This window comes from Haliotis rufescens, unplaced genomic scaffold (assembly GCF_023055435.1).
Source record: "Haliotis rufescens isolate VD_foot unplaced genomic scaffold, xgHalRufe1.0.p SCAF_22, whole genome shotgun sequence".
NCBI classification, from domain to species: Eukaryota; Metazoa; Mollusca; class Gastropoda; order Lepetellida; family Haliotidae; genus Haliotis; species Haliotis rufescens.
Genome location: NW_025963913.1, coordinates 8,627,529 through 8,655,059, shown reverse-complemented (window position 1 = coordinate 8,655,059; position 27,531 = coordinate 8,627,529). Strand labels below are relative to the sequence as shown.

Here is a 27,531-nt window from a genome sequence, read left to right as displayed (position 1 = left end):
TTGCCAAACTGACATCTAAGTTATTATTTCCATCTTTCTGTGCGATCGTGTGTAATCGTACATCAAATGACATCTCGGCTTGCGTCGCCTCGATTTCTCGGTTCGGACACGATGTATTTAATGCCAAAATGTATGCATAAGAAATCTTTGTCACAGCTCGTAACCTAGCACTATGCATCCATAAAGTTCCATGTTTTTAATATAGATCGCGATTTCATGCTTAAAACGTTCAGAATAACATGATTTAACCCAAACCTTTCGCCAAAGTCTGAAAATTACCGTTGCTGTAAATTGTTTGGCTGCCATAGGTCACATGCTTAAATTTGACTAATCACGAACCTTGTAGCAGATTATGTCGGTGAAACAATATAAGTTTTTTTAATGTATACTGACATGGCAGCCTTCGACGTATGTGTTATTCATACGAAGCTTTGAAAACGGAGGTATTTCCTCATGTTAGTGAGCGGACAGCCACTATCATCGGGGAATGGGTGATGACAGATATTATTTGTAATTCTTTTTAAAATAATGTTCCGACAACATAAACAAATGAAAATAAAAGAGAAATAGATAAGTGGATTTTATGAAATCATATATTTGTCGAAAATCGTTAAATGTTCGCTTCATTGGTCCTTAATCTGGACGTTATAAATATTTCAGCTTACATTATTTTATTTAAAATGAACTTTATTAAGTTGTTAATGAATTATTTAAAAAATATAATACACATAACTTTCATATTTATTTATTCTGATGATGCCACTTCCAGTTCTAATGATGCCACTTTCGGTTCTGATGATGCCACTTCCGGTTCTGATGATGTCACTTCCGGTTCTGAGATGTCACTTCTGGATCTGATGATGCCACTTCCGGTTCTGATGATGTCACTTTCAGTTCTGAGATGTCACTTCTGGATCTGATGATGGCACTTCCGGTTCTGATGATGCCACTTCCAGTTCTGATGATGCCACTTCCGGTTCTGATGATGGCACTTCCGGTTCTGATGATGGCACTTCCGGTTCTGATGATGCCACTTCTGGATCTGATGATACCACTTCTGGTTCTGATGATGTCACTTCCAGATCAGATGATGTCACTTTCAGTTCTGATGATGTCACTTCCGGATCTGATGATGCCACGTCCGGTTCTGATGATGTCACTTTTGGTTCTGATGATGTCATTTTCGGTTCTGATGAGTGATTCCTGCCATTAACCTATATGATCTGTCTTAAACCCAGCAGATAATAAGAAACAAAAGGTTAACCTTGAAAGGCTGCTGTTGGCCGACCACCCACACACCCACACCAACACCCACCCATACACACACCAAGTAACCAAGTATGCGATGTTAAATTCTAACTCACTCACTCCATCTGATCAAATTCCATAGAGCTGTCCCTTGCTTCAGTGTATATCTGTCCTTCCACCTGTTTGCTTGGATGGTTCCTTCCCTGATGGGATAAACTTTCTCTTGGAAGATTCCTAAAAGGCATGATCTCTGTCAGATTCTCTAGTTCTCCTTGATGCTGGCTATTCGCAAGGACATCCTTGTGATGGGAGACTTCAATAATTTGAAGTAATTAACAATGCATTGTTTCCTATAACCAAGAGGTCGGTGTACCTGATAGCTCCACCAAATTAACAACGTGTTTGCTGCACTGGTAACAGACACATATGATGGCGAATATGATTACTTGCATATTTCTTTATGCAAAGGTTGGTGCACTGTCCTTGGTAAGAAGTGCAGTAGAGTCAATGGCTTGGGTTAATACAAGTTTGCTTAATATACAGGTAGAGGTATACAAGAAGCACCATGTTCCAGGTCAGCAAATAGTGATAGGAGTAGTGGTGGTGTTGGGTACTTGCAAACTTTTGGATGATAAACCACTGACCATAAGTCGTAACAACCAGATAACGATTACAGGCATTAGACTTGTTTGAGGCACTATACAAATACACAAGCTCACCAATATCAACAACTAAGGTTAGGCATATGATTTTGGCTGTGTTGGCCATGAATAAGTTTTCGATCATTCTTTGGTTTTGTTCAATGTTAAGCATTAAGCAATTGATAATGGCAAGGGAGACACAGAGACTCCTTGGGGGTCAAGTTTGAGGAGCTCCTCTTCCGTTCCTCTTGGATGCATCATTCAGCAACATGGGTCTTGTTAAGATTCTTTGTTTAACCAATTTCAATACAAAGCCTTTGACTAGAAAAGTAACTAGTAATTAGTTGTCTCTCACATTTCTGAATGTCAGCAGCAAATGCTGTGCCCATAACTTCACATGAGGAACTGTAATAGATCTCGCTCCCTTATGTACATCGAACATTCTTATACAATGTATGCTCCCTCTTGTAATAGCATGGCGATCATTCCGGTGATCAGCAAATGTACACGCCAACATTAGGAACCATATAAACTGTTCTACAGACTGACAGTGTTTGTTATGTGGAGTACCACATAAATTGGCGACAAGGAAAACTTTTATGGACGTATCGGCTCTTCAGGGATCATTGGCATCGTGAGTGTTTTCATCAGTGAATCAACATGGCGACGTTCGGGAAGGTAGATGAATATGACTTAGATAAAGATAACTGGGGTGAATATATCGAGAGACTTGAGTTTTATTTTGAAGCTAACGAAATAACTGATGGAAGTAGGAAGTGTGCAATCCTAATTAGCAATGTAGGTGCTAAAGCTTACAAACTTTTGAAAAATCTGGCGTCTCCCGGGAAGCCAGGGGACCATTCATTTTCTGCTTTGGTCAAATTGATGCAATTACACAAACACCCGAAACCGAATGTCATGGTGGAAAGGCGATGATTCAAATAGACAGCCTAATGAAAGTGTTTCAGATTATGTTTCTGAATTAAAGAGACTTGCATCAACTTGTGAGTATACTGATTGGGAGGTGAAATTGAGGGATCATTTAGTTTGTGGAATAAATGATGAAGAAATGCCTCTTAACGGAGAAAACTTTGGATTATAGTAAAGCATATTCATTGTGTCTTGGCATGGAGATGGCATCAAAGGAAGTTAAAGACATAAAAGATGAAACAAACCCCCAAGCAAACAAGACTGCTGTACACAAAGTGAAATCTATGACATGTGACCGATGTGGAGGCACAAATGACAATGGCAGAAATTGTTTTAATAGAAATACTGTTTGCAACGGCTGGGAGACTGGGACATATTGTGCATGTGTGTCATAGCTCATCATCTCAGAATCGACATTCTTCACAGTCACATGGTTGCTGTTTCAGACATAGAGGTAGACATGGTCAACCACATCGTGGTAGAGGCCGAGGCCATAGAGGTGGAGGTGAGACACATCAATTGAGTTCTACTGCCCAGGAAGATGTAGAATATGAACTATTCACGATGGACACTCATACGTATGTCACAACCTGTGAGACGAAGAGTTGAACCTTACATGATTGATATGACTGTAAATGGGAAACAGTTATCTATGGAGATTGACACGGGTACGGCAACCTCAGTGATCAGTGAACGAACATTCAACTCATTATGGAGACCTCATGAGAGACCACAACTGTTTGAAATGAATGAAATTCTTCGATCGTACAATAAGTACCATGAATAAAGATTGATTGATAAAGACCAGATTGAAGTCATGGGTAGGAGTGATATTCATGTATGTTATGGTAATCAAGAAGCAACATTATCTCTTGTGGTAGTGAAAGGAGATAGTGAGGACCTTCCAGGTAGAGACTGGCTACAATGTATCAAGTTAGATTGGGGAAGAATCCTGAAAGTGAAAAATGAAGGATTACAGGACATTTTACGGTCACATGCAGATGTTTTTCAAGAAGACATTGGTGAGTTTAAAGGTCACACAGTGAAAATCCAGACATCGACAAATACCTAGATTCTATAAACACAAAATTGTAACGTTTGCCCCAAGAGGAAGTGGAGACAGAGTTGAATTGGCTAGAGAAACAAGGTATCATCAAGCACGTACAGCATTCCGAGTGGGCGGCACCTATCTTTCCAATAATCAAATCAAATAGCTCCGTGAGATACTGTGGTGATTATAAACTAGCAGTCAACAAGGTAGCTCAGCCTGATGTATTCTCCCTCGTATTGAGGATTTGTTCGCATCATTATCTGGTGGAAAGACTTTCACAAAACTTGATCTCAGTCAAGCCTACAACTCTGGATGAAGAATCACAAAAGTTAACAACCATAAACACCCACAAGGGACTCTACAAGTATCTTCGACTTCCGTTTGGGATTTCAGCTATGTGTTTGCTGGGAGACATTCCGTTCGTATGTGTTTTCCTTGATGACATACTGATCAGTGGAGAGACTGAACGTCAACATCTGGGGAACATTTAGACTGTTTTATCCAGACAGTAAAGCAGGGTTACGACTCAATGGGCAGAAATGTAAGTTTATGGCCAAATCTGTAGAGTATTTGGGACACAGAATAGATGCAGAAAGGACTACATCCTTTGGATGTAAAAGTGCAAGCCATGGTAGCGGCTCCAGCACCTAGAGATACCAAGGAACTGAAATCATTTCTGGGACTGGGAGTAGTGCACTTTACCGGGCGCACTTTTTCAGATCCAATTAGCACTGTGGGGACTCAAACGCGCTTCGCCGGCTCACCGGCTCTGCTAATTGATGCGTTAATTAGCCGACGCTCTACCACAGGACCACATGTGCTATCACATGTAATCAGTGCTCGTTTAACGGGTCATTAGAATCACTATTGACTTGCATGCGTAATTCAGTAAACAATGAATTGCGCATGTGTGTGACGTCACGGTCCGCTCTCCCATTCATCTTTTCTTGAAACCACACCCGCAATTGTTTATGTCAACATGACCGACCAATGGGATTAACCGGATTAACGCTTGAAAAGGTAAGAATTTATGGCTAATCCTTGCCCAAAGCAAGCTAACCCTAATGACCGAAAGGGGTTTTGGATCGTAAAGACGTGTAAGTTTCCCTAAGACCGAAAACGGGTGTTGGATCGTAAAGACGTTGTAAGTTTCCCAAAGACCGAAAAACGGGTGTTGGATCGTAAAGACGTGTAAGTTTCCCTAAGACCGAGAACGGGTGTTTGATCGTAAAGATGTGTAAGTTTCCCTAAGACCAAGGGGGTGTATGATTGTAAAGATGTGTAAGTTTCCCTAAGACCGAAAACGGGTGTTGGGTCGTGAAGTGAGAGTCACAAGAGCGTGAGGCACGATAGCGGTATAAGGAGACAGCGGTGGCACTATAGCGCGGTAATTGAGCGGATGGTAGAGCTCGGGCTGCGCCCGGTAAACTGCATTATTGCCCTGGGACTGGTACAGTGTCGAACCCAGGCTGCGCGTTTGCGCGATTCACCCTAAAAAAAATCAAATCGCCCCTCATAAAAAAATCAAAGCGCGATCTGTCAGGCACAGTAATTTCTTGTACAGTCACTTACTTTATCAGCTGTTTATCCCTACCTTTAGATTCAATACTCACTAAATCTTTAATCAATTAACGAAGAAAGACAGTTTACAGCAAACATTGTAAACAACTGTCGAAGACCGATCGATAACAACCGGAAGTTCGAACACGAGTGACGTCCCTTGGGTTGCTGAATAAATTATCGATAGGATTGGCATAGGAAATGAAATTTGATTTACTTTAGTAAAAACTTATCAAAACTTTGATCAAAATTATGAAAAATAGTGAATGACCATGTCGCGCAAAAACAAAAGAATTACAGACTTTTTTAATCAAAATAGAAAAAAGCACAAAGCATTGTTATTCATTTCAGTTCTTTATTCTGATCTGTTACACTTTTATATGATGATGTTCCAGTACATAATACAAAATAAGACATTTTTGAAGAAAGCAATTATCCCCCCTACTTTTTCAAAATCCCTCCTATTTTCTACATGATGGGGGAACAAGTCCCCCCTTGATTTTTAATTCTGGGTTGGACACTGCTGGTACAATATTACCAGAAGTTCTTGCTTAACCTCTCCACTATAGTTGCTCCGCTAAATCAATTGCTCAGGAAAGATTTATCGTGGAAATGGGGACCAAATGAAGAGAAGTCTTTTAAAGCTGTGAAACGTCACTTGTCATTGAGCAGCTTACCCAAAACAGCAGATCACACTTGCCTGCGATGCTTCACCTTATGTGGTAGGAGCAGTGCTATCTCACATCTTTGATGATGGCTCTGAGAAACCAAAAGTGATTGCTTCATGCTCACTTACTCAAGCCGAGAAGAATTACTCACAGCTGGATCGAGAACCGTTAGCTATAATCTTCGGAACTAAGAATTTTCATCAATATCTATATGGACGTTCATTCAAGCTCATATCAGATCACAAACCTCTGGAAAGTATCTTCAATCCAGACAAAGGAATATCACCAAAGTCATCCAGTAGAATACAGAGATGGGCCTTGGCGCTTTCAGCCTACAACTATACTATAGAGTACAGAAAAGGCACAGTGATAGCAAATGCAGATTGTATGAGTCGACTTCCATTGCCTCAAGTAGGACCAGACCCTCCATTACCTGGAGACACCATACATCTGATTGAAAGTATGGAATCAACTCCTGTAAAAGTGCAACAGGTAAAGACGTGGACAGACAGAGATCAATCATTGTCACGGGTACGAACATTTGTACACAGTGGATGGCCAGATAGTTTGGACAAGTCAGATGAGCTCAGTCCATATATGAAGCGTAAACTTGAACTCAGTGTTCAGCATGGATGTGTTCTGTGGCAAAATCGCATCATCATTCCACCACAAGGACGCAAACGAGTGATTGATATGTTGCATGAAGCTCACCCAGGGATATCACTTATGAAGTCAGTAGCTCGTAGTTTGGTATGGTGGCCATACCTTGACCATGAGTTAGAGGAGAAAGTTCACACTTGTCTAACACACTTTATATTTAATACTTGCATTACATATTGCATTACCTTCTGTTTCATGTGAAAACATGACTTGAAATGTCATCCTTTGAGAAAAACTATTCCCAAAGAAGGTTTAAACTGCTTGCCCAAGTGCCTGACTAGCCAGTTCATACTTCCATACTGGCAGAACCAGCCCAGGTGGGCCCGTTCGACATGTAATGCAGGATAAGTATTAAATATATAATATATTAGATATTAATAAATCTTAACTTATCCTGCATTACAATTGCATTTTACCTGACAGATCATGTGGGTGGGTGTAGTAACATCAGACGAGAATCCTTGCACACCAACAGCTACTGCAAACTGTATGCAGGTGGAGACTGGAGCAGGACCCCGATTGTTTGGTATCCCTCTTGTAAGTCACAAGTCATATTATGATCAAATAGAATCAATGCCACTGTGGTAATGCAGGGATAGAATAATCACACTTTCGAACTTGATGGACAAAAATGGATACATTTTTTAGACATACCACAAATGTCACAACCCTTGTGTCCCGTCGAAACTCTTCCAAGAGAGGGAAGTTCTGGTATTATGGACAAATATCATCCAGAATTTGACAGACAAAATGAATATATTGTTTAGATGCACCATGAATGTCATAACCAATGGTCCCCGCCATACTCCTGCAAGAGGTGCATGGTCAGGTGGCAGTGTCCGGGGTTGAACAACCAGAGATGTTTGGGGGTTGGTGATCTGCTGTAAAAAACCAACACATCAAAACTATGGATGCTCTCCACATTGTCAACTGCCAAGAAGTGGCCAGTCTCCCAAATCATCCATCCATCTATCCAGGTATGTTGCCGTGGAGATCCCTTGTTGAGGCAATCGCCAGGATTTTGTGATGGTTGCCTGCCTCACGCTCCTACATGTGAAACCAAAGGTGGCACTGTAAAGTGCTGGTCTGGTTGTCCTGGTGACTGTTTTTTGCAATGAAATCCCATAAAACACCTTTGGACAGACTACCACATTTCTGGTAAGGGTTTCAACCACTTCCCTGATGAGAGGTTCATCCAGCTGTTGACGTAAGTGCTGCAGCACAATGTTCAAAACCCAACTAGACCAACTAGTCAGCAGTAAACTGCTGAGTAGCTGTCATAAGCTCCTTCTGTCGTTGCAAGCAAAATGTCTAGAGAAACTCTACTTGTCATTGTATAGACATGTAGTAGACAGACAATGAGCCCAAATAACTGCTTGTGCCGTCCGTTTGAAATAGTCTATCGTCTTCAAGTCTTTCTGTAGATGGAGAGAACACATCTGGTTGTGGGTGTGGCGTACACTGCCGGTGGAGCAGTTACTTCAGCTCGTCTCTCACTTGTAGAGGCTGGATCTCGGCTAACACCACTTGATCGGGTATCAGCTTCTGGCCAGCCAGTAAGGAGAGACCAAAATCAGACGAAGGTTGGATGTTTGGATTTCTGGATTGATTTTCTGGAAGTGTTGAGACTTTCCCACAAGATGGCAAGTGTGTTTACACAAGTGGATTTCGAGCTGGAGAGTATTAAACCGGAAACTGACAGTTGAGGCTCTTGGCACACAAGTCGACATTAGGCAAGCTGAGCCTTTGGAGTGAGTGAGTGAGTATGGTTTTACGCCACTTTTAGCAATATTCCAGCAATATCACGGCGGGGGTCACCAGAAATGGGCTTCACACATTGTACCCATGTCGGGAATCGAACCCGGGTCTTCGGTGTGACGAGCGAACGCTTTAACCACTAGGCTACCCGACCGCCCCTGAGCCTTTGGAAGATGCCCCCTATAAATGTCAAGGAATGAGTGGAGAAGAAGTTGATAAACAACCCCACAAATGGGGGGACTGCCACGGATAATGACGATGTTGTGAAAGAACAAAGTATCTCCTGTCACTGGGGTGGACTGGTACATTGAGGTACTGCAAATCTTGAAATGCGTCTAAATGCGTCTAAAATGCGACTGTTTGCCCCTAGACAAAAATGCGAGATGCAACTCCCCACCCGCCCCAAAAGCCTCAATGGATTTACATATAAAGAAAATGGCTTCTATCAGGTTTACAGAATCCTCACCTTAATCTAACCTTACCTAAATCAAATCACACACGAAATAGCACCGCTTTTTAGCACTGAGCACTTCCGCTAAAACAATACATAACATTTTCCTAAAAACAACACAATTTTGGTGTTTATTCTGTTGACTAAATAGTACTAGTATTTACAATCATGTTGAACTACGTCATGGGCACTGAGAGTCTCCCTGCTCTGCCTGTGTTTATTGAACCTCAATCTCAATATCAATGTGCCAAAACATTAGCTGTGCCAGAAATATCTGTACTCTTACCCACAACATACCATCTTCATACAACTCTACCTGTAAGAAATGGATAATCAAGCATACTTACATATGAGCGACATGTCAATGACAATTTTGTCACAAGCTTTTGTTTCTGTGCCTCTTGACCTTCTTTCTTTTCTGTTTCAAGCTGTTTAAACTCACGCCAGTCACGGATCACACCCTTTGGTCCTGTCTGAAAAAACACAACACAGAACTAAATTTGGACTATACAATTGACAGTTTGATAACACTATTCATCAGTTCCATATCTCAACTGATGATTTGTAAACTTCTAATTTACTCACTCACTCCATATATCAAAATCAATTCTTGTATGCTGTTAACTTTTTCTGAAACATGCTTGTGAAGGTTAAACACATTCAAGTTTCAGATGGTTGTTGGTAGTGGTCTGCCCTCAATTGGTGTATACTATAGGTGTATCCTGTGTATTGTGATATGAGGCCCTCGATACGATACATGATATATACGGATCTGTATCGTCATACACAACAATAAATTTGTAAATTTTACATTAAATGGTATATTTATATACTTACCCTATCTCACATTACGCATTTCTTCCTTTCTTCTTTCGATCCTAATGTGGAAATGGTTTGAACAAAGTTTTCAGCCGAACACATCCCAGCATCACCATGGCCAACACCCATACAAATGGGTCACACACTTTAATCCCATGTGACCTTTCACGACTTGATCTAACCCTGTCACATCATTCTCTTTCTTAGGGCTGTTCGGGTGGGCACATAGTATGTTAAATAGGATAAGTATATAAATATACAATTTAATGTAAAATTTACAAATTTTCATACTTATCCTATCTCACACTCTGCATTTATCCCAGCGTTGGACGGTGGAGAGCAGATACCCTAACCTGCATAGGCTACAACCGTGAGACGTACACGAGTGAAGCTAATACTAAACAGTGATACAAATAACAGAATCTACAACACTGTCTAGTGTTGTAAAGAAAGTAACTCGTGAATGGGTAAAAACACCTAACAGGCAATGTGAGCCCTTTAAGCGAGACAGATGTAACATCAGGAAATCAGGTATTACACTTGTTTCGTGTTTTCATGTACGACATCGTTACACGAATGACCGCATGGCTTTGATTAGAGATCTATTCAGCTTATGACTTATAACCAATCCTGAAGAGGTCTCCAGGAAATCAGTGCTAAAATCACTCAGACAGACCACACCAGACCACTACGGACAACAGGGTGAGCCAGCTTGGTATCTCTGTTAATGCTCTGTCAAAGCTATCAATCAATCAAAGGAAGGACGTGCCAATGATTATTTTGTATGTACAGGATACAGAGTACTGGGCTGCAGGAGCAGGTGCATAGTATCGTCTATCTGCGCTGCTGTGCAGCCTCAATTGTTGTGCCAGGACCAAGAGACCAAACTGTTGGAAGCCCTGAACACTGGTAACTGAGATGTCATGTAGACAGTGGGAAGCAAAGATAGTGTTGGACCTCCATAATAACCCTCCAGAATGGCAGACAGTGTGCAGTTGTTGTGCAAGGCCATGGTAGAGGTGACAGCTCTCGTCTCATGTGGATTGGATGTCACAGGAGGAGGAAAGCCAGAGAAGGCGTAGGCCTGAAGGATAGTCAAGCAGAGCCAAAAGGAGAAATGGTAAGGCAGACTTCCATGGTGGCCGCCATGAAAAGTGGGATGACGGGTTTCCTGCGGTTGTGCCAACATGGCGTTGCAGCCTTGAGGTAGATGCGGAGAGCTCTAACCGGGCAAGGAGATGTCACACCATGTTTACCTGCACTGTAAACCAACTTCAAACTGGCCAGTAGGGTGAGACCAAAAGCAGTTGAAGTTGGATGGTGGACGCCAACTTTTGAAGAACCAAAGGTACGAGGGGCGTTCAATAAGTTCTAAAACTTCAATATAAGATAAAGTCATAGAATATCTTTTGCACTTTTATTTTTCAATATAATCTCCATTCACCTCAATACACTTATTCCATTTGTCCTTCAAGCTTTTAATACCACTTTTATAGAAATCCACAAATTGGCCCTCTGACCAGGCCTCTGAGGCAGCCTTTATGTCCTCATCATCCTGGAAGCGTCTTCCACGCAGTGTCCAACCCAGGCCGCGCGATTGCGCGATTCACCCTAAAAAAATCAAATCGCCCCTCATAAAAAAATCAAAACGCGATCTGTCGCGCACAGTAATTTCTTGTACAGTCACTTACTTTATCAGCTGTTTATCCCTACCTTTAGATTCAATACATGTACTCACTAAATCTTTAATCAATTAAGGAAGAAAGACAGTTCACAGCAAACGTTGTAAACAACTGTCAAAGACCGATTGATAACAACCGGAAGTTCGAACACGAGTGACGTCCCTTGGGTTGCTGAATAAATTATCGATAGGCTTGGCATAGGAAACAAAATTTGATTTACTTTAGTTGAATACGTATCAAAACTTTGATCAAAATTATGTTGTATTTTGTTGTTTAGTAATCAAAAACCTTTGACAAGATGTTTAAAGACAATAAATATTCTATCTTGAATAGTTCTGAAAATACTTTTGAGCATTTTAGTTCGTTTTAGTTTCGTTTCTGAAATCACACAATATGAATCGCCGACTATCATAGCAGACCATCTATTGAATAGTAAATGACCATGTCGCGCAAAAACAAAAGAATTACAGACTTTTTTAATCAAAATAGAAAAAAGCACAAAGCATTGTTATTCATTTCAGTTCTTTATTCTGATCTGTTACACTTTTATATGATGATGTTCCAGTACATAATACAAAATAAGACATTTTTGAAAAAAGCAATTATCCCCTCTACTTTTTCAAAATCCCTCCTATTTTCTACAAGTGGGGGAACAAGTTGATTTTTAATTCTGGGTTGGACACTGCTTCCTCGTAGGGCAGATTTCATTTGCCGGAACAGGAAATAGTCACTGGGGGCTAAGTCTGGGCTGTACAGTTAAATCACCCACCCTACAGCCCAGGCTTAGGACATAAAGGCACGGCATATTTCAAAATTTGTCCGTCATCACTAACACTACTGTTTGAACTCAAAAGGTGTTGACATGGAAATTCTGGCCATCTGGTCACACACCCACACCCTGCCATACCCGGTGTTATGAGGTGATGCACAGGTCATGTGTTGTTGGGAACAATGTCACGTCACGTCATGGTCTTGCCTAACACTTGGTCATAAGCTCCACACACACCTACCACATGAGAGAACTGTATAGCAGATGGACAAAAAAAGGACTCCCGAGTTCTGAAGAGATATGTACCGCCAGTTCCCTGTAGAATGTGTGACGTGACTGTTGCATTAGCAAATTGATCTCCTTGATATTTGATGCGTGTAAATAAGTCAGAAATGATGAAATCGTCAAATCTCTGTCGAGATTGAGGCACACGATCCAGTCGATCTTCATTTCCTTGATCATGTCTATCTTGCTCGGTAATAAATTTGCAATCTTGCCTGTTCATTTAGGTTTCTTGGCTGACGATAGTACATAATTCTTCAATGCCTTGAAAAGCCAATCCACCGAATGCTTGACAATAGCAGATTTGGGCTTATAAATCTGTTTCGGAGAGTTGGTGACATTGCTGACATCGTTAAAAGATAGAACATGTCCCCCGATATCGATGTTGATGTTGACCCTAGGAGAGGGTTGTTGAGAGATATGGGTAGAAGCGATATCGATCTGCTTCAGGAAGTCGATCCGAACTGTTGTTGACAGGGGAGGAACCTCAAGGATGAGATGGAGGTCACAACAATCTGCATACTGATGTCGCTCCCAATGTGGTGTATAGCTAAAGTAATCAGAAATAGATCTGTAATCCTGATATGATGGGAATCAATGCATAACGCAGGCGATGCTTAAGGGTAGAAGCACATGTGACAGTATCGCTCCATTGGGGAGGGGTATTGATCCAAGCTGTGATGGCGATTCCTATAAACGTTACTTCAATGTTGACCCCTGGATGAATGTTGAAAGCCATGTCATTGCATTCTTAGTCAAAAGATTTAGAGCAGTCCTGACATCGATGGTGATCCAAGCAGCTTGTAGAGGTAGATCAATCTTGCCATAAAAGGTAGGATCGATCTGATGAACGATATTGATCCGAAGATTCATCGCGACAGTCTTCATTAGTACAATGTCGAGCGATGTAGATCTACAGAATGTCAGTCTCTCAAATATCGATCCCTCAAATATCGAACCTTTGAATGTCGGTGTTGATCCTGGTCAGAGGGGCATGATCTATCTTGGCTCTTCCTTCTGTAGGTGAAGGGGAGGGTGAAGACGAGGTTTCTAAGTCTACAAGGTTCGATACTACTGGAGGCCTCTGGGAAGAGATTGTGTTCTGTGATAGGACGGCCTCTTCAGCGAGTACTAAATCATCCCATTGGGGAGTCGGGAATGACAAACGACACTCAGCTGAAGGTTGGGTATTCCTGGGAGGACTGGTAGCAGTAGCTGTCATACTTGCAGTGGAGGCACTGTCTTTTGCCAAAACTGTACATTTGTTTGTAGTTGTAGGATGAGCAAATATCGGCGTAGTAACAGGTGGGCAGGTGAAAGTCAACAGCTTAGTTTAGCAGAAACAACTTCATGTAGGCAGGAACAATGCTGTCGAGGAAACTGTCGGAGACGCAGTAGTATAGGTAATGGGGATTGTGGACCACTTCCACTGGAGCCAGATTTATATACCTATACCACCACCACAGGGGGAATTTTTTATGTGTAACCGCTGATGCGATTTAACGATCGTCATGATTCGTATTAAAAGAAACATCAATATTAATTAATAATGAATAAAATTTACTATAGCCCACAAGGATATTGGAAAGGTATATGAGCAATACAAAAATTAACCACTGCGGCTAAGGTATCTAAAGATGTGGCCAAGGATTGGTTAAAGAAACAAGCGATGTGGCAAATATACTTACCAGCACCGCGTTATATACCGAGGAAGAAGTTTGATATTTTTACAACGAATGAAGTTCATCAGGCTGACCTCTTGTTTCTTCCCCATGATAAGGTTAGACGCAAAACGTATAAATACGCTTTAACCGTAGTGGATGTGGCTTGTTGATACAAAGAGGCTGAGCCATTAACCTCGAAAGATTCAACAGAAGTAGCTAATGCACTGAGCCGCATATATAAACGCGGTCCACTAAAATGGCCTAAGCTATTTCAAGTAGATCCTGGTCGCGAGTTTATGGGATCGGTAACTAAACTGTTAACAAAGCACGATGTTGAAATCAGGCAAGGTGAAAAACAGGTCCACCGTAGTCAAGCTATCGTTGAAAGATTTAACTGGACATTAGCGGAACATTTGTTTGGCTATCAGTATGGGATCGAAATGCTGTTGTATCAGCGCTGAATAATGAAGTAACAAGATTCATCGGGAAGAAACCATCCGATGCGATTAAAATGAAGTCGTTGACTTCCGAATCTTCAGCACCGAGGAGAGTAAGCGTAAGATATTTATACCAGCCCGGTGAACTCGAAGGAGGCCTATGTCGCGCAACCGATCCGATTTGGTCCCTTAAGATATATAACATTAGTTGATGGGTTATGAAAGAAGGAGAGCCTATTCTGTATTATCTTCAAGATGGACCAGTCAGGGCATTCGTACGAGAAGAGTTGCTCATAGTTCCCAACGATACAGTATTACCACCATAACCACCATAACCATAAGCATAGGTAGTTACACCATCCTTATCAATCCATCTCTTTGTATCTAAGGGGGATAATGATGTCTTGTTCATTCTTAATCCATATATCCTATGATTGTAACTTCTTAAAGAGTTCATCTCGTGTTTGAATGTTCTACCCTTGAATAATGCTTCTTTATACTGTTCGTGTTTGATATGCTTTTTTACCACATACTTCTTAACACCCTTAGCTTTCCTTATCTCTCCTTTATCGGACTTCTTTATAGAATACATCTTAGGTCTTAATCCGACATACTCCACTATAGGAGTCCCAGCACATTCATCCTTCATCTTATCTAACACCTTTTTATTTACTACGCTGTGCAGTGGATTATCTCTAGGGTAATCGCTCGTGTCATACATATCTATTTTTTCTGTCATACCTTTATACACATCCTCAGTTTGTATTTCCATCAACAAAGAATCTGTGTCGGTATATAACACCTCGCATCTATCGCCGTACTGCTTCTTAAGTTCGTTGTAATAAAAGTCATACATTAAGTGTTTTGACAAGTCAAGAAATACTCATACCAACGTACACTGGTCTGTTGAATTTTATATTACTCTTCTGCATATGCAACGCGGCTAAGTCGTTATCAAATATCTTGCTTCTGTTAAAAGCCGGACTGGCTATAAGTTTCCTGAGTCTTTCTTCCTCATTAGATCTGACTAATTTAACATCAACATGCTTCCTCAGATTCTCCATAGTTTTACCAAATACTGAGTGATTCATGAGCTTATATAGATTCTTTTCAAAATCGCTGGTAGCTATCTTTCTTAAATCTGTGTTCAGCCTTATATAGGGCTCCATCCATGGGCTTTGATCAAACTTTAGAACTCTGTGTACCGTATTCGACGTAAAAAGCGCCCAGGGCGCTCTCAAAATTAGAAATAGGGGGCTCTAATTAGAATATTATTTTGGTGGAAAAGACAGAGCTGAAAGATCGTAAATTTCGTTTATGCTGACAGCCTATTGACAAACGACAGATATATTTTTCCAGAAATTAATTGCCCATAATTAAGGGTGCATATAACACATAAGTGCGTATTATACACGAATACATAAGTGTACATTGATCAATCAGAAGGGGTGCTGATTTGGGATTGTTCACTAGCCTATATATTAGCAAATATCGCCGTGGGCGCTTATTAGAGCGGGGCGCTTATTACCTCGAATACGGTATTTTCTTTAGTTTCATACCTAACGATAGATATAACTGGAGATTTCTGTAGTGGACTATATATTTTGTCTTATCCATCAAATTTCGTACGAGTTTTTCTACGTTAGCTAACCTAGTATTACCCATCAAGGAGTATTGATATTCTGACATCCAATCTTTATTAACCATTAATCTTTCGGGAGCTAGTGGATAACTGTTATGGTCTTTATGTAACGAATTTGGATATTCCAAGTCAACTTCTAGTATGTACCCTTTATTCGCATTGATATTACGGATATCATTCACTTCAATATCATTGACCCACTGAAAGCCGTATTGTTTTAAACATGTCTTTCTAAATATCTCGAATATATCGGCGAGTAACAGTACATCGGTTTTTAAGTACAGATCGTGATAATCACCTAAATCCTTACAACCTAATTTATCCCATATTATACCGTCAGAGCATGTTCATAATTGGCATGTGTTATTTTAGATTCTGTTACTATAGAATGATTCAAGAGGTGGTAATTTAGTTTCGTTGAATCTAGACCAATCATCCATATATTTGTAAGGATATACACCTTTTCTCAGCAACAAATGACGGCACCTATCGGAATATTGATTTGTTATCACAAAGTCATCAGGATTGTTCGCATTAGCTAAATTGTCCAGGGAAGATATCAGAAACTGTACGGAGTCTATGAATCTAAGCCCATTACTTTGCTTTATTCTGGCTTTCCCATCCTTGTCCGTATAATGTATAGTTTTAGTCAACGAGAACGATATGTATTTTTCCATATTATTAGGAATGCACGTTAAGCCGCTGTCGGTCTTTGAGATAGCTTGTAAAATGAGATGAGAATCGTATCCTCTAAGGTCATGAAACACAACAGGGATGGGTATTGTTTGAGAATTCATTTTTAGTTTCAAGTTACACTCGTTATGCGCGGCTCCCCGATAATTACCCGTTACGTGGCAATGATCTCTTACGGAATCCCCATTCAGGGGTTTTTATTACAAACATGACAACTTGTTGACTTCTTATAGGCCCTCCAATCATCTCTCGTCATACACATGGGTTTCTTACGCGATATATTTTCCCTGATTATTCTCTCTTCATTTTGTAGATATTCTAGGAACTTTCCCGCTGCATCGGGACCTCTGTAAATCACGGGCGGGTTTGTTTTCCCATCATACCTTACAACTATATACAAAACCCACAAGGAATATGTTCTTGAGTTTTGTATGTAAAACTACTATCAGTATTGCGTTCAGTATTTTCTATAGGTTTGATAAGCGCTTCGAAGTCAGTGTAAATTACGTATGGTACTGGCATTTGATTACAATAATGTTCAAATTTTATTATATTTTTTCCCTCTTTAGGCATATCAATCCTGATAGCATTCTGTCCAACACCTCTGCAGTCTTCTTTATGCGCTTCTAATAGATCTTGTCTGCTGTAAACATGTAGGCATCTTTCGCAGAAATATTTCTTTTCCTTATGTTTTGTTTGATCGCATAATAGTCTGCTTAAACTCTTTATCCATGTATATTGATATTTACCATCTTTTTCGATCAGAAATGAATTGATTCTGGGAATATGTTCTGGAGCGGAGCTTATCCTGTGTACAACAATTTGTTTAGAAGAATGTCCGAAAACATTTATAGCTAAATTATTTTGCTTTTCCACCTTATCAATTTGTGATATTGTTGTAGGATCGTCTATACCATCAAGGTTTAGTCCATCGTTTTGGGGATAGCTAGAAGGTCTATCCGGATGTTTGTCTACGGGGAACAATGCAGATCTTATCATAATTCTGAAACAGTCATCGGATTTATTTTTTACATTAATTATGGCTTTTTTCTTTTTATAATACGGGGGTAAATCTATATAAGATCCACCTTTGAAAGGCATATAATTTGCTATATCTAAATATAAACTATCGATTTTATCCACACCCCAACCCGAACCTCTATTAGTCCAGCGTTCTAAAGTTTTTTGTATCCTCTTAATATCCATCTTCCAACCTCTTAGATATTTACCAACGCTGGCTGTGGGTACAAATTTTAACTCATCAACATCATCGGGTTGATTATAATCAAGTAAAGCGATCAATTCAGTTTTTCCCATTGGAGAATAACCTCTCAGCCCACTGTTTTTCGCTTGAGCTTTGAGTTCTCTAACAGTCTGGTTTTTTTTGTATTGTTGTATGTTGTATTAATGTGCCCTTTTCTAATTGCAATGGAATGGATTCCACAAAAATCCGACATACAGTTCTTTCTACAAATTTGTGACTGGCCCAAGCGTATCAATTTACATCTTGATGTGCCTCTCGCCATTGTGATAAATATACACTTCTAATATCATTTGTCTAAATGCATGCCTAGCCTAACATCTCCACTGGTGAGTCACAGCTGTCAGCGCTATTTATAGATTAGCAGTCAGGGTGACATGGTTGATAAGACTCACCCTAACTAGGTCATGGTTTATGCGTAGTTATTGTGTAGCTAAAAATAGCAATGACTGATAACCCAAACACTATAAACGCTATCTCACAGTCTTTTTGTTCCTCTGACGGTGTATAAAACTAATTATTGTTGGTCTCTGTATTGGGTCAAGTTTTTTTAAAAAAACGAGGAAGTATTCGTGCATGGCAGATTCAACATCCTTAAACGTTTGAATTGAATGTCCCTGCTTACGCAGTTCTTCATTAATAAAATCTAATCTTAATATCATCTGTCTGGTCCATTGTGACTGGGCTGCTTCGAGTTGTTCTAATGCTTTATTATGTCGTTTACGCTCCTCTTCAACTTCTTTAGCGTTTGATTCCTTCAGAGTAGAAAATAAATAATTACTCCCCGAAAAAGCTAGAGCATTAACAATAGCTCCACCGACCATCATCGCAATTGTTGCCATGCTATATGAATATAAAATATTCAAATGTTTAATTACTTCATTATGTCTTCAAGGATAAGCCCTTGTTTGATGAGCATATCTTTTGTAGCCATTGCCAATCCAATATCAAGAATCATCATACCGATATCATAACCATTAAAATCTAGCTTGGGTGGTGTGGCTTTAGTAATCATTTTAGCTATACGGGCATAGCCAATGGCCAAGCCACTGACCACCGCTGAATGATACGTTTTGTTTAACAACATTTTACCGTCTGTAACTGGAGTAGTCATGCTTCTTATAGCATTATATGGGGGCTAACCTCTAATTGAACTTGTTGTTGTGTAATCGTGGGTGACGTTTTCTCTTCTCCGGTCTTATAAAACAACCATACCACCGCTATAGCAACAACTCCTAGTGCCCAAGTTTTAATCGGACGACTATGTTCAATATTTGAATTATGCATTAGTTTTCTAGCCTTCCTCGATAGCACCCTTCCTACCAGCGGCGATTTTTCTGGGGTTCTTAGTAACTCTGGCTTGTGATTTCGCAATCGCTGGTATTTCCTCATTCACAATCTGTTGTGATTGTGCAATCGCTGGTACTTCCTCGTTTACTTGTTGTCGCATCTCCACAATCTGTTGTGGTGTCATTTGAGTCTCCATTATTATCAAGTGGGCACTTATGTTTAAATTGACAATACCTAGCCGTTATTAAAGCGGTGGTCACCGGAGCTAAGAACATTCCGTATCTATGATAAAACTCACAGCTTACTGAGCCTATAGCGTGTTCGATGAATGGGTCTTTCTCGAGAGATTCGCATAAATACGGGCGATGTTCTGCCGGGATAGGGAGAAACGTACTAGCTACGACTGTGTATAGTTGTAACATAGCCGAACCTATTGTTTTAGTCATAGTAGCTCCCAGTCTAGGCTCATAACGCGCGTACAGTTTTTTAATTTCTTCATCGGTCATGTTATCAGTTTTTTCGATGGTATAATTTCCCCCCAAATATTGGGAACATTTTCCACCGGCTGCCAAAGCCGCGAGTCTTTCTCTATGTTTATCTAAAGATTTATCTACATCTTGATCATGTTGATCTACATGTTCTTCTGGTTCTTTGAGCATTTGTTCGATGAGTTCGTCGCATTCCATAATGTAATACCTAAGTTGAGTTGAGGTGAAATTGGGTTTAACGTCGCGTCCAAGATTATTGCACTTATATAGCGACGTGCATGCACGTGTATGTGTGTGTGTGGCTGCTTGTACTAGTCCGGACTGATGTCGATTTATAGTGCTAGCTCACTGAGATAACATGCCGCAGTTTAACATGAATACCCCACTCAGACACAGTATACTGACTCCAAGCCGACCAGTCCTTGTTTTAGCCCCTTAATGCCGAGCGCCAGACAGGGTAACAACAAGTACAATCTTTTAACGTCTTTTTGTATGACGCGGCCCGGGATCAAACCCTGGACCTTCCGCTCTCCGGGCGGACGCTCTACCACAAGACCACGGAGGCGGTAATACCTAAGGAGATATTTAAGTCTAACATAACATAATATGGCATATCCAATACAGCCCATAATAATAAAATGTTGCGAAAGAATGAGGGTTTCAAGCCACATTATTACATAATAACCGCTAATGTTCAATTTATCATATTTTTGCTATATTTTTGCTAAGCAGTTGCTACATTTGCTATAAGTTTGCTACATTTTGCTAAGCAATTGCATAAGCAGCTGGTTGATCGGTTTTTAATATGAGTTTACAATGCTTCGTTGAAGCTAACAGTTTTCTGACTTTATCTTGTTCAGGCTTGGTATAAATAACATCATTTTCGCGTAAACATTCCTCAAATGAATCTCAAATGAATTCTTTGCAATGAAACAGGGCTACCCATTTGGTCTGCTCTCTCAGATCTTTCAGGACAGAGTTGTATTTTTGAGTAAGTACCCAAACGCTATGCTGAGTATGTCTACCGGAGAATGCTAAATACAAAAGCATATCTTTCTTTTTGGTAAGTTCTTTAACGACAGTCTTGTAAACGATCGCCTGGATCAACTCTGTGTACCCCATCGTCATTCATTACCCAATCCCTTGATAGGTATGTTTTACTAAGGCTTATAGTCGGGCACAGAATAAAAATATGATCGAAAACGTCCTGATAATGACTTTGTAAAATATCTAGAATAAAAGCTGTTTTTCCACAACCCGTTTGCCTGCAGTTGATAGCGCAGTGTGGTTCTTTAGGTAAAAGATTATCAATAGATTGCTTGCACGAATTGTCCATTCTGTATATTAATTTGCGCATCCATAATCACATACAAATATATGTTTAATTTACCAGCTGATTCCTGGAGCTTCGTTATCTGTATAGTGACACCCTCGCTGGCATTTTCTATTCTCCGCCCACTACCGTGTAGTTGGTCATCGTCCGTGGTTCGCATGTCGAGCCATAGCGAGTACTTTGTTCTGAGGTATTCACCCATCGATACATCCTTGAGACAGATCTTTTGCAACTGCGTTAACTTCTGGGCTTTGTTTTATAGAAGGGAGTTTTTTAATCTCATCCCATTGTTGATACGCTAGCATTCCTTGACTATATAGTTGATTAGGAACGCCCTCGATAGTCAATTCTACTTTTGTAATCTTGGGATTGTAGAACTTCTCGGTATTTCTTTTAAATGCATCTGAGGGGTCCTCGAACAACATTAAAATACCCTTCAACGATCTCGAGGGGACGTTTAGATTGATATTCCACGTCGTATCTTTTTTGCTCCTTGTGATCTTTCGATGTCGAAGCAATTGATCGTACAACATGGCTAAACTTCCGGTATACTGGTTACGAATTTGTCTGGCTAATTCAGGATCTGTTATCATATCATACTCCAGTGAGATATTGTCAATGGAATAGCTAGCATCATTAGCAGCTCTGATTACTCTTCCGTAGTTATTAAAAGTGAGTTCGTATTCTAACCTATCGCCTAGGGATGCTTGATAAAAGGGCATGTGACTATCTAGTAATTCAAAGTCTAGCGGAATATAGAATCTGTTACCTAATGCGCCGGCAACAGCGAGATCTTTTACAATGGTATTATCACCATTATCAGCACCCACACGCAGTCTCAATGTGTTCCGATTACAAATACCTTGGTACTGTAAGTTTTCCCGCTCTTTATCCGTTCTCCAGAGATCCATGTAACAATAGTATACATCGCTATCGTCGATACTCAAAACCTCATTACCACTAATTTTAATCACGATTTTCTTAACTATAGCACGACCTATGTTCTGAACAGGCTCCCTGTTAACGTCGGCAGAAGTCAAACTACTTGTAAATGCTAGTCGGACAGTTCCCGGAACTAACACATTGTGTGCGCCGAGATTAGGAAAGCGAACCAGAAGCGTTTGATTCTGATCAATGGTACTGGGGTTATTAGTTTTGTTACAGACTGGCGAATTGCTTTGACCCCTAATGGATCTCTAAGTCTACGTTGTGTGTTTAACTTGCGCCCGTATTGCGAAGACATTGTTATATTGAAATTATGTTTACTTATGTTTAATATAAAAATGGATGATTTTAATCTAGATGACTTTGATAACCCTAGTACAATCGAAGAGGGTACTGATGAAACCCACTTTACAAATCTTAACGATGAACTTTTACAATCAATCGTTAATGATTATTACGATACCTTTAAAGATGTTAGCCCAATTGGTCGTGACTATTCAAAGTTTGAATTAGATAGTAAAGGAATATTGCGACTGAGTGGCTCTCAGGATATGAAAGTCTCGTACTCGTAAGCCCCTAGCCTTGTCTACGATAGCCACTAAACGTGGCATCAACTTTGTTCGTAATGATTTAGGTTTTGTAGACTACTCACGAGAAAAACTTTCCGCGAAGACTACTAAAGTTCTTCGGACTGTGCATACTGAACTCGGTAACATAGATAAAGATAATTTGGATGAAACCTCAAAGCTGGCCTCAGACGGACTCTTGGAGAGTGGTCTCAGCTAATAAATTCAAGAGCCAGGAAACAATACTCCCTATTATACCTGGAAGTGCAGACGCGGCTTTCCCAGTGCTTCTCCTAATGCCTTTAAATGCTTTTTTATCCACTCTTTTACACCACCCTAATCACTAGGCTGTGTGCCACCTCATGTACCACCGGTTAACGTGAGAGTCAAAGTCGATATAATAAATCCCAATGCGGTAAAAATACTGGCAATGGTTATTCCCTGTTCTCTGAACAATGTTTTAATCTTATCGGCCAGTGTAGTATCATCGTTGAGGACTTGATCAATAGTTTCTCGAATTCGACTGATTTGTGAACGAAGTGCCTTTCTATTACTGGAAGCAGCTTCGAGGCGGGCTGATCTTTCGTCTTCTAAGTTATGTAATCTTTCTGCAACGCGTCTACTGAATTCATCACCCGCCTGTTCAAGTTTTGTTTTCTCATAAGCTATATGCTTGTCGAGTTCGGCTAGATTGGCTATATTATTAAAGAGTTCTCCCCGCATTGTTTGCATTGCCTTGTCAAGGCCTCGTAATTCCCTAATACTGAACTCTGAGGATGGTACACTGACCGTGGAATTATCGTAGTAGGTCTCCAAGATTTCTCCGAGTCCTGAGGCCACCTTTGAGCTTTCTTTCAAATTATCTATAGTACCAAGTTCATCCTGCACAGTCCGAAGAACCTTAGTAGTCTTCGTGGAAAGTTTTCTCGTGAGTAGTCTACAAAACCTAATTCATCACGAACAGTGCTGATACCGTGTTTAGCGGCTATCGTAGACAAAGTTAGGGGCTTACGAGGACGAGAATTCATAAAATCAATATCTGGAGCGCCAGGCAGTCGCAATGTTCCTTTACCATCTAATTCAAACTTTGAATAGTCACGACCAATTGGGCTAACATCTTTAAAGGTATCGTAATAATCATTAACGGTTGATTGTAAAAGTTCATCGCTAAGATTCATGCCACCAAAGCTGGTTTCATCAGTACCCCCCTCGATTGCACTAGTATCAGTTATGTTATCTAGATTAAAATCATCCATTTTTATATTAAACATAAGTAACATAATTTTAATATGTCTATTATTTTAATGTCTTTGCAATACGGGCGCAAGTTAAACCCACAACGTAGACTTCGGAATCCATTAGGGGTCAAAGCAATTCGCCAGTCTGTAACTATAACTAATAACCCAAGTACCATTGATCAGAATCAAACACTTCTGGTTCGCTTTCCCAATCTAGGTCCTCATGATGTGTGAGTTCCGGGAACTGTCCGACTAGCATTTACAAGTAGTTTGAATTCTATAGATGCTAGCAGGGAGCCTGTTCAGAACATAGGTCGTGCTATAGTTAAGAAAATCGTGATTAAAATTAGTGGTAATGAGGTTTTGAGTATCGACGATAGTGATATATACTTTTGTTACATGGATCTCTGGAGAACGGATAAAGAGCGGGAAAACTTACAGTACCAGGGTATTAGTAATCGGAACACATTGAGACTGCGTGTGGGTGCTGATAATGGGGATAATACCATCGTAAAAGATCTTGCTGTTGCTGATGCATTAGGTAGCCGATTCTATATTCCGCTAGACTTTGAATTACTAGATTCCCACATGCCCTTCTATCAAGCATCCCTAGGTGATAGGTTAGAATACATATTCACTTTTAATGACTACGGTAGAGTAATCAGAGCTGCTGAAGATGCTAGCTATTCCATTGACAATATCTCACTGGAGTATGATATGGTAACAGATCCTGAATTAGCCAGACAAATTTGTAACCAGTATACAGGAAGTTTAGCTATTTTGTACGATCGAGTGCTGCAACACCGAAAGATCACAAGGAGCAAAAAAGATACATCCCCACATCCCCACAAGATCGTTGAAGGGTATTTTAATGTTGTTCGAGGACCCTTCTGAAGCATTTAAAAGAAATACCGAGAAGTTCTACAATCCCAAGATTACAAAAGTAGAATTGACTATCGAGGGCGTGCCTAATCAACCACATAGTCAAGGAATGCTAGCGTATCAACAATGGGATGAGATTAAAAAACTCCTTTCTATAAAACGCAGCCCAGAAGTTAAAGCAGTCACGAAAGATCTGTCTCTCAGGGATGTATTGATGGGTGAATACCTCAGAACGAAGTACGCGCTATGGCTCGACATGCGAACCACGGACGATGACCAACTACACGGTAGTGGGCGGAGAATAGAAAATGCCAGCGAGGGTGTTACTATGCAGATAACGAAGATCCAGGAATCTAACGGTAAATTAAATATATATTTGTATGTTATTATGGACGCTCAACTTAATATACAGAGTGGAACATTCGTGCAAGCAATCTATTAATAATCTTTTACCTAAAGAACCACACTGCGTTATCATCTGTGGGCAAACAGGTTGTGGAAAAACAGCTTTTATTCTAGATATTTTACAAAGTCATTATCGGGATGTTTTCGATCATATTATTATTCTGTGTCCGACTATAAGCATTAATAAAACATACCTATCGAGAGATTGGGTAATGAATGACGATGGGGTACACAGAGTTGATCCAGGCGATCGTTTATGTCACGAAAAATACAAAGAAGAATCAACCCTTTTCATAATAGACGATTGCAGTGCGAGTAAAGAACTTACCAAAAAGAAAGATATGCTTTCATAATTAGCATTCTCCTGACGGCATACTCAGCATAGCGTTTGGGTACTTACTCAAAAATACAACTCTGTCCTGAAAGATCTGAGAGAGCAGACCAAATGGGTAGCCCTGTTTCATTGCAAAGACCGAGATTCATTCAAGGAATGTTTACGTGAAAATGATGTTATTTATACCAAGCTCGAGCGAGATAAAGTCAGAAAACTGTTAGCTTCAACGAAGCATTGTAAACTCGTATTAAAAACCGATAAACCAGCTGCTTATGCAATTGCTTAGCAAAATGTAGCAACTACTTAGCAAATATAGCAACTGCTTAGCAAAATATAACAAAAATATAGTAAATATAGCAAAATATAGTAAATTGAACATTAGCGGCTGTTATGTAATAATGTGGTTTGAAATCCTAATTCTTTCTCAACAGTGTATTATTTCTGGCTGTATTGGATATGTTATATTCCATTATGTTAGACTTAAATATCTCCTTAGGTATTACATTATGGAATGCGACGAACTCATCGAACAAATGCTCAAAGATGAGCCAGATCAAGATGTAGATAAATCTTCAGATAAACATAGAGAAAGACTCGCTGCTTTGGCAGCCGGTGGAAAATGTTCCCAATATTTGGGGGGAAATTATACCTTCGAAAAAATTGATAACATGACCGACGAAGAAATTAAAAAACTGTACGCGCGTTACGAGCCTAGACTGGGAGCTACCATGACTAAAACAATAGGTTCGGCTATGTTACAACTGTACACAGTCGTAGCTAGTACGTTTCTCCCTATCCCAGCAGAATATCGCCCGTATTTATGCGAATCTCTCGAGAAAGACCCATTCATCAAACACGCTATAAGCTCAGTAAGCTGTGAGTTTTATCATAGATACGGAATGTTCTTAGCTCCACTCACCACAGCTTTAATAATGGCTAGGTATTGTATTTAAACATATGTGCCCACTTAATAATAATGGAGATGGAAAAACAACAAGTACAAACCCCGATTGTATCACAACAAGTGAACGAGGAAATACCACAACAGATTGTGAATGAGGAAATACCAGCGATTGCACAATCACCACAAGTCAGAGTGACTAAGAATCCTCGAAAGGTTGCAGCTGGTAGGAAGGGTGGGTTGGCGAGGAAGGCGAAACTAATGCATAATACTGAACATAGTCGTCCGATTAAAACTTGGGCCCCCTACGTACTAGGGGTTGTTGCTATAACAGTGGTATGGTTATTTTATAAGACCGGAGACGAGAAAACGTCACAAGTTCAAAAATTAGATGAGGTTCAATTAGAGTTAAGCCCTCATGTAATGTTATAAAAAGCATGACTACTCCAGTTACAGACGGTAAAATGTTCGTAACGCAACGTATCATTCAACGGTGGTCAGCGGCTTGGCCATTGGCTATGCCTGTATAGCTAAAATGATTACTAAAGCCACACCACCAAAGCTAGATTTTAATGGTTATGATATCGGTATGATGATTCTCGATATAGGATTAGCAATGGCAACAAAGGATATGCTCATCAAACAAGGGCTTATCCCTGAATACATAATGAAGTAATTAAACATTTGATTATCTTATAAACATAGTATTATTGAACACAGTTCGAAACATCACGGCAACAATTGTGATGATGGTCGGTGGAGCTATTGTTAATGCTCTAGCTTTTTCGGGGAGTAATTATTTATTTTCTACTCTGAGGGAATCAAATGCTAAAGAAGTTGAAGAGGAGCGTAAACGACATAATAAAGCATTAGAACAACTCGAAGTAGCCCAGTCACAATTGGCGAGGTGCAGAATGGAGAGATTAGATTTTA

The 27,531-nt window shown here is 40.1% G+C and overlaps 1 protein-coding gene across 3 annotated transcripts in view; it reads right to left on the bottom strand.

Annotated features, from left to right (window-relative positions):
- LOC124116973 (phosducin-like protein) overlaps positions 1–27,531 on the bottom strand; it is a 127,219-nt gene that overhangs the window by 83,647 nt on the left and 16,041 nt on the right. For all 3 annotated transcript variants that reach the window (XM_046478638.2, XM_046478639.2, XM_048401485.1), the window contains exon 3: positions 9,315–9,440. In XM_046478638.2, coding sequence (XP_046334594.2) covers positions 9,315–9,440 — 126 coding nt within the window. The remainder of the gene's footprint in view (positions 1–9,314; positions 9,441–27,531) is intronic.